At 45.4% G+C, this 13,331-nt stretch overlaps 1 protein-coding gene across 1 annotated transcript in view; it reads left to right on the top strand.

Moving 5' to 3' along the window:
• Nucleotides 1-3,914: 3,914 nt before the first annotated feature.
• LOC109504008 (lymphocyte antigen 6C2) overlaps nt 3,915-13,331 on the top strand; it is a 173,241-nt gene continuing 163,824 nt past the window's right edge. Inside the window, exons 1-2 of the mRNA XM_025299335.1 lie at nt 3,915-4,012; nt 4,490-4,855. Of these exons, the coding sequence (XP_025155120.1) occupies nt 4,795-4,855 (61 nt within the window). The 5' untranslated portion in view covers nt 3,915-4,012; nt 4,490-4,794. The remainder of the gene's footprint in view (nt 4,013-4,489; nt 4,856-13,331) is intronic.

Raw genomic sequence — 13,331 nt, 5'->3', positions numbered from 1 at the left:
AAAATTGTATATCAGCCTTTTTTCATGTTGTGTAACTTTTCATGTTAAGCAGCGACGTAGGAATCATCCGTCTGTCATATTTTCGTTCAACATGATCGCGCGTATTTCCGCCCTTTTTACATTCCACCTATTATTCGCGGACGCACGTGGCATCGTTAACACGGCGCACGTGTTGCCGATGATTAATATCAATTACTAATTAAGGCGGAGCCCGCCTCTATTACCGTTCCGAAGCGTCTCGATATGAGGGAAGCGAACCGGTGATAACTTATCCCGCTGATAGAGATTGCGAGCCGAACATTTCGGCCGGCAAGCGACGTTAACGACGCCGCGATATTATATTTTTTACGAGGAGGTTATACTCTGAGAGACCGCGTACGTGTTCTGCGGAAGTGGCGTTGTGTCGCATGCGAGGGTAGTACGAACGTTCGTATCTCGCTCCGCGTTTACGAGTACACTTTATCACCTGTATGCACATAAAAACGACACGACGGTGCGGGAAAGATCGAAGTGTTTCGCGCGGTGCCTATCGTATTTGGCGAATTATCGCGACGGGGATCCGCGTTTCTCCTCTCGCGGAGGAGAGAGAGAGAGAGAGAGAGAGAGAGAGAGAGAGAGAGAGAGAGAGGGAGAGAGAGAGAGAGAGAGAGAGAGAGAGAGAGAGAGAGAGAGAGAGAGAGAGGGAGAGGGAGAGGGAGAGGGAGAGGGAGAGAGAGAGAGAGAGAGAGAGAGAGAGAGAGAGAGACGGAGACGGATCTCACGTGAGCGTCGATCGATCTCACACGCGCGGCTTCTCGTATCAACGAAATTTCAGCGGCACGCATCGAGTGCGAGGCGCGCGAGCAATTTCTCATTCGACTATTTTGCATTCTCAATGCGGAACCGCATAGAAATTTATCAGGATTTTCCCAGGTACAGCATAGATTCCGATCAGAATTCCGAAATTTATCCTAAAATTGCTCGTCTGACTGCGATAGCGATCGCATGCTTATTGCAAACATGCGCGTTCTTTGTCTGAAATCAAGACAGAAGTATTGTGGGAACTCGCATTTCTTTTTCTGGCTGGTAACGTGGGCATACTTTTTCGATGTCAAACGAGCAGTTCCATCTTTATATCACAACTACCGTGTACAATGGAATAAAAGGAAAAGGAAAAAAGTTTCGTGTAAAATGGAAAAACCAGGTAAAATATCCGGAAAGCCTTCCTTCTCCCAATTAGAATCGAATACTTGAGACATGTCATTCCTTACAACTGAACATATCCGATTTCGGAACATTGCGCTGGATGTCAATCAGACGACAGAGAATTCCAGTTTCCCATCGATGGAAACTCTCATTTCGATACCAAAAATACCGAATATAATGAAAAAAAAAGAAGAATAAAATTCCAACGTAAAACGGAGATCGGGACAAATATCGGGGATGATACGTCGACCGTTCCACTCGAGGATTTGAAATATCACATAGAATCTTTCAAGTCGAATCCGATCTCTGGGAGATCCAGCCGCTTCCCAATTAAGTCCCGAGACATTTGCCGGGCGGGAAAACCCCCGAAACACAATATATATTACGAATAAAAGCCCGATCTATATTTTTCGCCGTGTCTCCCGTCGTGTCGCCGTTGCCGCTCTCTCTCTCTCTCTCTCTCTCTCTCTCTCTTTCGCTCTCTCTCTCTCTCTCTCTCTCTCTCTCTCTCTCTCTCTCTCACTCTCTCTCTCTCTCTCTCTCTCTCACTCGTCATTCTTCATTTCTATTCTTCCCGCGAGACGGAGGTTGCCAAATTCGGACGAGAGCCTCGGAAAAACAAAGGGTGAGCAACAACGTGAACGGCGGCAGCGGAGGAGGAAGAGGGAGGAGGGGGAGAAGGGCAGTCGGCTGCCGACGGGTGGAATTCTCGCGGTGGGAACCGACTGCACGTTCACCTGCAGGAAATCCTATGATTGATACCGCATGGTACAATGTCGCCGTCGCATTATATGCACGCGCACACATTGTATGCACTGCCCGACGCAACTATGGGGCGAACGCATGCTGCAATAACTCGATATGTAAGCCGACGTTCGCGTGGCGGCTGCTAAACACGTTTCACGGCGTCACCGGGAAGGATACGCGAGCGCGCCGGCAGAGATATGATTTATTAAAGAAGCTCGCTGCGCAAGCTTTTCCATCGCGCCCCTTTCCCCGCGCCGGTGGTGGTCCGCCGCGTTTCCCCTCGCACGATTCTCCGCTAGTCCGGTGGTCTCGTCCGAGCAAGAGGGGAAAAAAATGTTTGAGGACATTTGTGACATTGTAATCGCCTAGCGGCCTAGTGTAATCGCCTAGCGGCGGAATTGCAGTCAGCTGAGGCATTTTTCCAGCAAGCGTTGCTGCACTGTTCGCGATAACGAGTATGTTACGTGTGTTACAACTGGAACTCGCTTGTTGGGGCAACAAGAAGATGCGGCAAAAGTGGCCGCAAAAGTGACTTTATTAGCGATCTTTTTCTCTCTGTGTGAAAACGGCGAAACGCGTCTCTCTCATGTCTCCTCCTGAGCAAGAGCGAGGTCTCTCGTAGCCACCTACTAAACGCCGAAAATTAAGTGACTTAATTCATCGTGCGGTTCATCTCCCGCGGCCATTCTGAGGCCGCGTCGCCATGGGAAACTCGGAAACGGGGACGCAAGTCGCTCGAAACACACCGAGTCCGAGAAGAATCAACACGGACGGCACTTTTCGAGGGAAAAAGAATTTCTTGACAAACTCCGAGCGTATACGACGGGTTAAGTAAGAAGACTGCGTACACATCAATCGAATTGCGCGCACGGTACGCGGTAAAAAGAAAGTTTGCGTTGAACTTGAAAATTTTGTGTCAGACTCACGGCACATTTCACATTGTCCCAGACGACCCGCCAAAATTCCGCTCTCTGTTGACTTAACATGATATCAGGTAACCAAGAAAGTTCGCGCTGTTTTAATCGACAGAGATAACTAGTAAATTTCCGTAATAATTAATAATCTCCGTAAGCGTTGTACGCCGGTAAATTCCCTGTCAGATAAGCTTTTATCTGAGCACACATAACCACACTTTTAATTGAGTTAATAGTGTGCGCATGCGCAGTTTAATAATGACAAAACCTAGAAACCTGGATTACTGGCGCGAACTTTCTCGTTCAGTTAATATTTTTAAGAATAACACAAATATATAGGTCACCGGTAATACAAAGAGCGTACTTTCTCTCTCAAACCAACATGTACTGTGTTACATGGAAATTAACATCTTCCTCTAACCGATCTTCCCTCGAAAATTCGCGTCCAAAAACTGCATTACTGTCGCGTCATTCGTACACTTGCGGGCGAAATATGTCATTTTTTAACACTCGGCGGAACGTCGAAGGGAGCATCGAAACTTTATCGAAAACAATCGACCGGCTCGACTCGGTGGGAAGAGATACGCAGAATACAGCGGAAGGTAATTTCGCAAAACTCGATCGAATTAACACACTCGACCAAAATCGACTCACGAGCGTAGGGGCAAGGGGGACGGTCTGCAGAAAATACGGCACAATCTCGACACCCGCTCCCCGGCACGCGAATATACGCGATCGTTTTTAGACCTCGCTCGTATCGAAAGCGACGACGATTTTTGCAGATTCAGCCGGTCGACCGTGACTGCGCCCTTCCGACATCAGGCGGACTCCGAGTTGAGTGGCTGCTCGTCGCGAGGCGCGAGGGCGCGGGCACGTCGAAATTCGAAGGGCTGCGACGTCTCTCTCGCGCGCGCGCGCGCACACACACGCACACACTCTCAGCGACCCTGCGACGGTGTCCTGCATCGGAGCACGCCCACAGGCGCACACGTGACGGGATGTACTCGCGCGACGACGCGGCACGGCACGGCTCGGCGCGGAGCGGCGCGGCGCGGCGCGGCACGGCGCGTCGCGTCGCGTCGCGGCGCGGCGCGGCGCGTCGCCACTGCTGCAGAGTAGTAGAGTAACGTGGAGAAAGTCAGTCCGACGTCGGCGCCGCAACAGACGTACGTAGTAGGACGCGCCTTCTTGTAAAAGCTGCCCCCTCCCAGCTCTTCTACAGAGTCGGGTACCACCCGTGACACCCCCGTCGTCGTCGATTAATCACGCGAGAGAGGGCTCCGTACGGGAAGAGAAGAAAGCGCGAAGAAAAGCGGAGAGGAAAGAAAAACAGAAAGACCAACCGTGTGCCGGTGCCGCGTCGATTGTTTTCGAGAGGAGGACTTGAACGAGAAATATTTTCGAGGAGGAGGGGGCTGTTCTCTGTCTTCGTTCGCGCTCTCTCTCTTTCTCTCTCTCTCTCTCTCTCTCTCTCTCTCTCTCTCTCTCTCTCTCTCTCTCTCTCTCTCTCTCTTCCTCTCTTCCTCTCTCCCTGTATTTCTCTCGTTTCCTCTCCCTCTCTCGCCGCGCGCGGTCCAGATCCGTTTCAGTGAGAGATCGAGATTGATCCTCGGTCCTCGGTGTTAATCGAAAGAGTGGACCAGGTATCTCCGGGGTTACCAGTGATTGACAGGGGATCAAGAGAGGATCGAGCGAATCGTCCGGAGGGAAGCGGCACTCGGCGGTGCACGCAGTGCCTTTTTCTTCCGTTTCCCGTTTTTCCGCGGGCCGTCGCGCCTCAGTCCCGCCCCTTCCGGGTGGCTCCATCAACCTCTCTCAGTCTGGGTCCCGCGTAGAAGACGCTGCAAAGTGGCCGAGTGACTCTTCCCCGTCGTGGGTACACGCACACACCTGCATTCTGTCGCGTTTCGAGCGTCTCTTCGCACGACCAGACGTCCCGGGCCGCAGCATGCTTTCGTCGTCGAGGGCTTTCCCGCCGATTCTCGCCGTGGCGCTCGTCGTCTGCATCGGTGAGTGTGTTATGTCAGAGTTAAATCAACCCCCTGCCTTTCGACCGCTCCAAGGGAAGAGAGGTGGAGTCGCGAGTTATAGGAGAAAACGCGACGAGATCGTGGGTGGAGATACCCGCGCGAGGAATTTTCAAGCGATACCGGCGACACGTATGACGAGGACGCGCCGTAACAGCGGTTTGATTCGTCGCGCGAGAGAAAAGCGCGCTGGCGTAGAATCCATGCGTGATGCTCGCGTTCGCGGAGTTCGGCAGGGTAAGTCGAGCTTGAGCCCCGAAGCTGCGTGACGTCCGTCAGCGCGCTGGCTGCGCTTGCCGAAGCAGCGCGATGTTATTCCGCACGCATCTTCATTTCCGCCAGCCCGCGGAAAAGCCCGCGTCGATTTCGGGCCGATCGTGTTCCAACGTGGAGTTCTCGCGGTAACTCGCGCAGTCGGACAGCTTTCCGGCTGGACAGGTGTGACATAATTCGTGGGGGAAATCGCCTTTCTCAGCGAGCTTGCGCTGTCCGTCGTGCTCGCGAGTCGACCAGTGACAGAGATTCAGCGGAAAGAAGTATCATCTCGCGCGAGCGCGCAAGTTCGCTCAATCGAGTATCAGCGGCCGACGAGTGTCTAATTAGCCGCGATTATACATGCCGCGCGCGCGTTTCGCTCGTCGGAAATCACCGCACCTTGACCGCACCGACCGACGCGAGCGCGAGCGTACGACCGAGTTCGAAGGTGTTTTCTTCTATTTCTCTTGTCTTTTTCCTCTCTCCTGCCGCGAGCACGTTGCACGCACGATTGCAGCGGGATCCGCTGGGGATCGTTAATTATCGCGCGAACGTAAGGATATCTCGCAAGAACCGCAGCCGCCCCGCCCTTTTCTCCTCCCCGATCCTGTCCGAGAAGCCTCCGTTAATTAACGACGCGTTTTGTTTAATTAATTAACGCGACCGAATAGACGGACACGCTGGTGCCGCGTGCGTGTCCTCGCCCCCCCTCCCCGCGAGCGCACGATTCCGCCGGAAGGTTTCGAAGTGGAAAATGAGCGAGGACTCTCGACGCGGTCACACGGTCCAACGGCTACGCGAGATTTTCGCGAGGAACACGCCGGCTCGTTAAGGAGGATCATTCAAGAGCGAAATCGCCGCGATTCTCCCGGCGGCGAACGCCGTCGTCGTGCCATCACCTATCGGCGCCTCCGTTTCCTCGTTAACGAGCGACATTATTCCGCCGGATATCCATGCACTAATGAAATTAGCGCGCGACCGGACACGCTAGATCGCGGCTAATTAAATCTTCAGCCGTCCCGCGCGTAAGCTGAGCGAGACGACGGAGAACGAAGGTTGAATTTCGCAAGCGGTTGACAGGCGATCGCTGAATACTCGGGTTATCGCGGGTTAAATAACGGGCTTATCAAGGACGACACGTGTGTCGTCGTTGTAAATGTGTTGGTTGGGCGGGAAATTCTGAGAACCGACGAAAGCTTCTTACGCCAGAGTCGTCTTTTTCGACTCGCGGACACTCGCGAGAGATGTAAAATTGCGACCCATGCTCGTAATAAAGACTGAAGGACTCGCGTGAAAATTCTCCAGATGTTCAATCGGTAAGGACATCTTCTCGCAACACGGCAGACGGAAGCATCATGATCGATTTTCTCTTGGTCCAGGCGGGGTGGGGGTTTTAGAATTGATATAATCGGGATGTAGGGTTGGTTTAACGTCGGCAGGAGACGAAGTTATTACTCCACGTGGAGACTGGAAACGTGTCGACATTATTATTCTCTCGTGAGAATTAATTAATTGCAACTGTTCATCTCCGCTACTATTAGCCGTTTCCCTCACTGTTCGGCAAGGTGAGCGGCCCGATTTGTGACAATTGCACTCCTGTCTTTTGTTCAGTCAGCTATACCGATTCATATTTATCCTAAATATACATATATTTTTGTTCTAAATTCTATGTATTGTCGTTTATATCAAATTTTTCGGGAGGGGGGATTAAAAGTACTTGCAATCACTGGAACATCGTACTTATTAGATGTATGCAAATGTTTTACAAGGGAACATGGAAAATTCGGAAATTCAAAAAATTCTGGAACTTTGTATAGAAGTAAAGTATTTCATCCGTAATGCAAAACTATTTTTTGTTCATGCAGAATTCCAGTCTGAGGGGGTGAAATCATCTTTCGAAGAAAGAAATATTTTCACTTTTATCACATATTTTTTTAAGTATGAGCCATATGCAAAAATGACTTGTATGAAAGTTGTAGTGTATTTCATACTCTTTGCAACTGTATATTCAGATTTTACAAAATTGAAAAATGTTTGAAACTCCCACCTCTTCTCTATTACTCTCTATTTCTCTGTTACTCTATTACTTTCGAAAATGTTTAAATTGTTCTTAGAGCAAAAATAAAGAACATCGTATATCAAATTCATTCATATGTAACAATAGAAACTTGGAAGAGATTCAATTTTTTAAAGATAGAGATAATTACATAGAGCTATAGTCACTGCGCTGTAGGTAAGCACTTTTGAATTGCGCTGTATTCGATAACTACGTCTTGTTATCGAGTTGATATTTTCCGATACTGCAAGATGATAAGAACTAATGACATTGCAGTGTATTACATAAGGTATGAACGAGACTAGAGATTAATTTATTTGTGTAAAAGTAGTAACATGTGTGTGCTTAAAGTTCTTCACTTCTTTACGTTACGTTCGAGTAGCTTTCGAAACGAAATTTAAGTGGTGCGCGAAATTCTGTCGATTTTCTCGGTATATTTATCTATTTTTAAACCACATATATTTATATAAATTTTGAAAGCTGCGACGGGAAATAATTAGGCGACAATAATTGCAACTTCAACATATTATTTTTAGTTTGGAGATCAATTGCAAGATCTAACACCACGACAGTGTCAAAAATATATTTAACAAAATTTGTATGTTTAACAAAATTTATATGTTTAACAAAATTTGTATGTAATCTGAAGCTATATACATCCAGTGATTCTATCTATCTCTCTTCCAAGGCCATATGAAAATCTAATCAGCGTAACCTTTAGTTGTTGACGCGCAACATTTAATATTGATTAACCTTTGTAACTTGGATGATGGCAGGCCTACTAACGGTTTGCGCTATCTTTCCGATTTCGAAGACGGCGATTTCTTTTGCTTTATTTCTGCATCCGAGTCTCCTCACAATTAAAAAAGATTTTACGTTCTTTAGCATTCATACGCTGTTTCATATCTATCCTTAAACGTTAATTTACCATTCTATCGAGTTCTGTTCTGCAAGTTTTACTTGTTTGGGACGAGTTTTCATTCAACACGCTTTCAAATTGTCGGCCCAAATTGTCGAGCTTTCACGGCGTTTCAAAGCGTGGACGATCACTCACGTTAAAATCACCGTTTTTAAACCGACGAAATCAATATTTGCACGTATTGAAGGACACAATATTTTCCTCAAGAACAGAGCAAATGGATTCGCATGCTTTAGCAATATTTTTCTTTGCTGGAATTTATACCGGATGCAGAGTCGAATATAATATTTTCGTCGCTCATTGTATTTTTAATTAATTGTTATTTTTAAGGTTGAGTGCATCGATGAATTATAATAAATAGCCTCTTAGAAAGTTCAATACCAACCTTACAAAAACACAAAACGGCGGGAGAATATCTCAATTTAAAATAATTACATTGGAGAGCTGGAAAACAGACTAAAACTTTTGCATACACCTGTAATACAAGCGCATTGCTGCAGGTAACAGTTCGAACAGAATTAATTGTCAACATCTCAGAAATTTATTTTTTGAAGCCTGTCGTGTCATCAAACAGAGCTACGGCCATTCGTGACAAAAAATATTGTAAATAAAAATCTTCCCAGATTACAAAATATACAACACACTTGAAGCTCCGAGTACTTCGGCTTTCCGACAAAATCAATCTTGTATACTTAGTTTAACACGTATTTTTAAATTTATCAATTTATTCTCACGATGAAGATACTCGATTACTAATTGGGAGGACATTCCCTCGGTTCGATGCTCGCAGGAGGCGAAAGTATCGTTTCACGTACGCTAAGACTGAGAAAATGTCTCGGCGTATATACGATATTTCGTCGATATTATTATCCCTCCCGCGATATTTAATTAACCGTCAACCTGCGTGGCTCTTATCGGCCATTTATCCCTTTTCCGCTTTTAATAAAAATTCGAGTCTGGTGTCCGTCTCTTTTTCTCTCTTTCTCCCGCTCGGGTGCTTTTGTGCGCGAATGCAAAGGGAGAGAAATTCCGCGATGATATCGGAACTGTTTCGAAATGAACTCAATTTTTAGATGAACGCGCATGTAGCCTCGTATAGCCTGCCGGTCGATTTGTCTCGTGCCGGGCGATTATACGCGCACGGTAACGTGCATATCGATATATCGGGCGTTTTGCGCTGCGGATTATAGCGATGAAATTAGGATTTAGCGAAAGGACGTTCCCCACTGCATGTCCGGTATCCGGCCGACCCAATTCCGCATTAACAGCGTAATCTCCCTCGTCAAGTGATTTTTGTCAAGCATTACACCGGCTCGTCGCGCTCGCGTTCGCTCGCCCGCTCGCTCGTGCACGCGCGAATCTCGCAAAGACAGGAGGACGTACCGTCGACAGTCGCGACGCAATTATGTCGTTCAATCACGCCCCGGGTTCAAAAGCCACCGACGGAGAGAGCTTGCTCGGACAGTGAAATGTCAAGTAGGAAAATTTTCTCGGGCGTGACGGAAGACCGGGAACTTCCCTCGAAAAGAAGTTGGCAGATAGCAAGCCGAGATTTCAGCGGCTACAATTTACAGATCAAAGCGTTCACCGCGTTCGCGCGGAGAGCTCGAAAGAGAGAGAGAAAGAGAGAGAGAGAGAGAGAGAGAGAGAGAGAAAGAAAGAGAGAGAGGGGGGGAGAGACCCGTAAATTGGCGATGGCGCGGGCGAGATTATTCTAGCAAAAGACGTTCCTGGTGAGAAAAAAGTAGCAGAAATTACTGACGACTTAACTCGATAAAGATATCAGGTTGCGATTCAGCCTCAGAGCTGAAGTCCTCGCGTATAAATTTGACCGATTTTTCACGACGGAAACTCATCCCAAGGTCGAACGACCAACGATCACGTCACGTAGAAAGAAATAAACCATGATCATCGAATTTCCTGTTGTGAATTAAAGCAACTATTCTGCCCTCCTCATGAGAATGATGCAATCACGTAATGGACGTTTTTGTACAGGCACATGTCTAATAGAGCGATGAATATGGAGTCGCTGCACTTCCTCTCTCCCTCTCTCTCTCTTTTTTTCCCTCTCTCTCTCTCTCTCTCTCTCTCTCTCTCTCTCTCTCTCTCTCTCTCTCTCTCTCTCTCTCTCTCTCTCTCTCTCTCTCTCTCTTCTTCTCTCTCTCTCTCTCTCTCTCTCTCTCTTTTTCCCTCTCTCTCTCTCTCTCTCTCTCTCTCTCTCTCTCTCTCTCTCTCTCTCTCTCTCTCTCTCTCTCTCTCTCTGGTGCGCACAACTGTCCCGTCCCGTCGAAGCTGTAATCCGGACATAGTGACATTAGAGGGTCGCGGAGATTTCTATTCATGGTAGTGGCGCAGCACTAAAGCGGCACACAGCGTCATAAATATACAAGGTGCGCCACCGTGAGAGAGAGTCTCCGTCGCGTTTATTATCCCGAGCGTTCCCGCATTGAGGGATTACAAAACGAAGGGCGGATAAATCTGATCCTAATCCTCAGCGGGATCGCGCAATCGCCATTCCGGAAAGTACTCCCGCGTCGTCATGTCGGAGCACAATTGTTGGGCGTCGCGGGGATTTGTGTTTGGATAGGATAATTCGCGCTTTCATAATTTACCCAGGCGAGGTAAGTCAAGCGCCCGAGTCCGTTGTTCTTACCTTCGTGACGACCGGATTTTAATATCTTATCGCACATACATACATGTGTGTGCGCGCGCGCGTTAACCGATAGGTGCGTTACCTGACAAATATTTCAGTTTCGTACTTAAAACTTTTTAAAAATGTTTTCGCGGCAGTTGCAGCGAGTTTGCACCTACAAAACATTGTTTCCATTATATATAAGTTGTCCGGGATCTTTCAGAAACGAAAAATTATGAAGGTCAATCAGATCAAACTGAGGAGAAAAGTCAAGTACCATTTTATAAAAATCGCAATAGTTATTAAGTTATTAATAATTAAAAATGACCACATCTAGAGGCTTTTACAATTGATAACTTGAAAATTTGCGTACTTATTTGCAAAATGGCAAAGGACTTTTTTGTTCAGAATGACCTAATCTAGTTATGTGACAGCTATTATGCTTAGCGACAGGTTTAAGATTCAGGGTTCAAAGTTCAATATATTCATATCTATCTACATTTTCAATCATTAATAACTTAATAACTATTGTGATTTTTGCAAGATGATACTCGACTTTTCTTCTCAGTTTGATCTGATTAATCTTCACCATTTTTCGTTCCCAAAAGATCCCAAACACCTTATATATACCTGAAAACAGTACATGTATGTTAAACATTATAGATATAAACATTTTACAATTATACTTACGGAAAGAATTGACACACACACACATACATACTAGAAAGGTGCATCTACTAGAGAATTAAGCAAATGATATATAAAAAACCGTAAGCAGTAAAAAATTTTAAGTAGTAAGAAAATTAATCAAATTCAATCGATTGCCCTCGGTTCGTAAGAAGAATAATCGACAGTGTTTGAATTTGCTTGCTGTTTAAGTTTTGTTACTTACGTTCATCTACATGCGCTCCCGATCCAGAACTCGAGCGATAAAACTTAAACGGTAAGAGAACCGATCGCATTCGAAAATTATCGAGAACGCAGGTCTATCGTGTCGAAATTATTAACAGCGATTGGCAAGTTCACTTACTATTCAAGTTTTACTCTGCTTACCGTGCCAAGCGGTGAGCTTGAATAAAGTTTTAACATTGGACTGGACATTAGAGCTTGTTCAACTAATCTATCATTTTGACAATTTAATACATATATCATATCATAATACATCGTATCGTATCGTATTATATCCAGACATGATGGAAACGATTCGAAAGACTAGTGAGCTTTGGCCCAGTTAGACGCACATTAAGCTTCAACGAAACTTTGACATTTAGTAGGCCGCAATTTACAAGTTCTAACTGATGCCATTACATGTTTAAATATAACATGATATAATATAATCCCGAGTAGAAATTTTGATTAGGTACGCCTGGTATCGACAAGGACCTAGTAGGGTGAGTGGAGGGTAATCTTAATTAAGTCAGACCTTATAATATTCTGATGACTATTGAGTAAAGAAAATCTTCGTAAGGTTATAATGATTGGGTCCATATTACCTAATGCAACAGAAATGATTTTAACAAAGTACAGTTAATTATCTCTTTCCCTTGACAGTCAATAAAAATAGCTGTAAAATTAACGTGACATTGGATTTCTTTGGATCTGTTTTAAGCTATTTCGCTGTTTGGAGATTAACTATTATAATATTTTATTAAAAATCTAAAAGCAACTATAGAATCACATACACACACACACACATACACTAGTTCACTAATATATATTGTATCAACCATCGTATCTAATGTTGTTATGTTAGTCAATATTTATTTATTCACATTCATTGTATGACAATCCTTCAGTTTTAGCGGTCGTGAGACGTAAGAAAACTGGAGGTAATTTTCCTTTATGAACATATACGCATATTGACGTTTCTTGAATAATTAATTTGACATTGAAACGATAATAAAATTACGGTCGAGTACAAGTCTATATTTACGCTTTCAACGTTGAATCAATCCGAGTACCGAGATTGGTTTCCGATATTGATTCGACGTCATATGAACCAAATGTTTCTGGCTGGGCAGAAGCCCGGTCAGTTAATCTGAAATAAAACGTGAGAAGGATTCAATAAGAGAACTTAATAAGGTTCTGACATCCACATTGAGTTACACGACTTACTTACTTAATTAGGACCCGACAGTATTACCTTATTTAGACTTGATGACCAAACGAGGTCAACCTAATTAGGACCATGAGATAAATTTCTTATCAAGGTATGTATAATATATCAAACTAATATAAATGCGAACATAAAAAGCATGTTAGAATAAAAGATTAAGTGAATAATCAACGATCGTAAAATATATACATAATCAAATACGATGGAAACGATTAAAAAGATTAATGGATTTTATAGTTGAGTAAACGCTAAGGCTTTATTGAGGCTTCGCAAAGGGCGCGAATATTGACGAGTAGTTTTCACAAATTAGCCTTTCACAAACTGCAGAGTGTATTAATATTTGATAAAATCCCGATATATATTGGGACTCCTCTCTCGCTCGATGTTTGCTATTTCGCACGTTTCGGAATTTCGTGCCGCCGGTATCGCGTCGCGCGGCGAGCCATCAAAATGCCCGCGCGGGGATATTCGAGGTCAAAA

The sequence above is a fragment of the Harpegnathos saltator genome, unplaced genomic scaffold (assembly GCF_003227715.2).
Source record: "Harpegnathos saltator strain DR-91 unplaced genomic scaffold, Hsal_v8.6 scaffold265, whole genome shotgun sequence".
NCBI classification, from domain to species: Eukaryota; Metazoa; Arthropoda; class Insecta; order Hymenoptera; family Formicidae; genus Harpegnathos; species Harpegnathos saltator.
The sequence above is the reverse complement of the archived record's forward strand: the minus strand, read 5'-3'. Positions and strand labels throughout refer to the sequence as shown.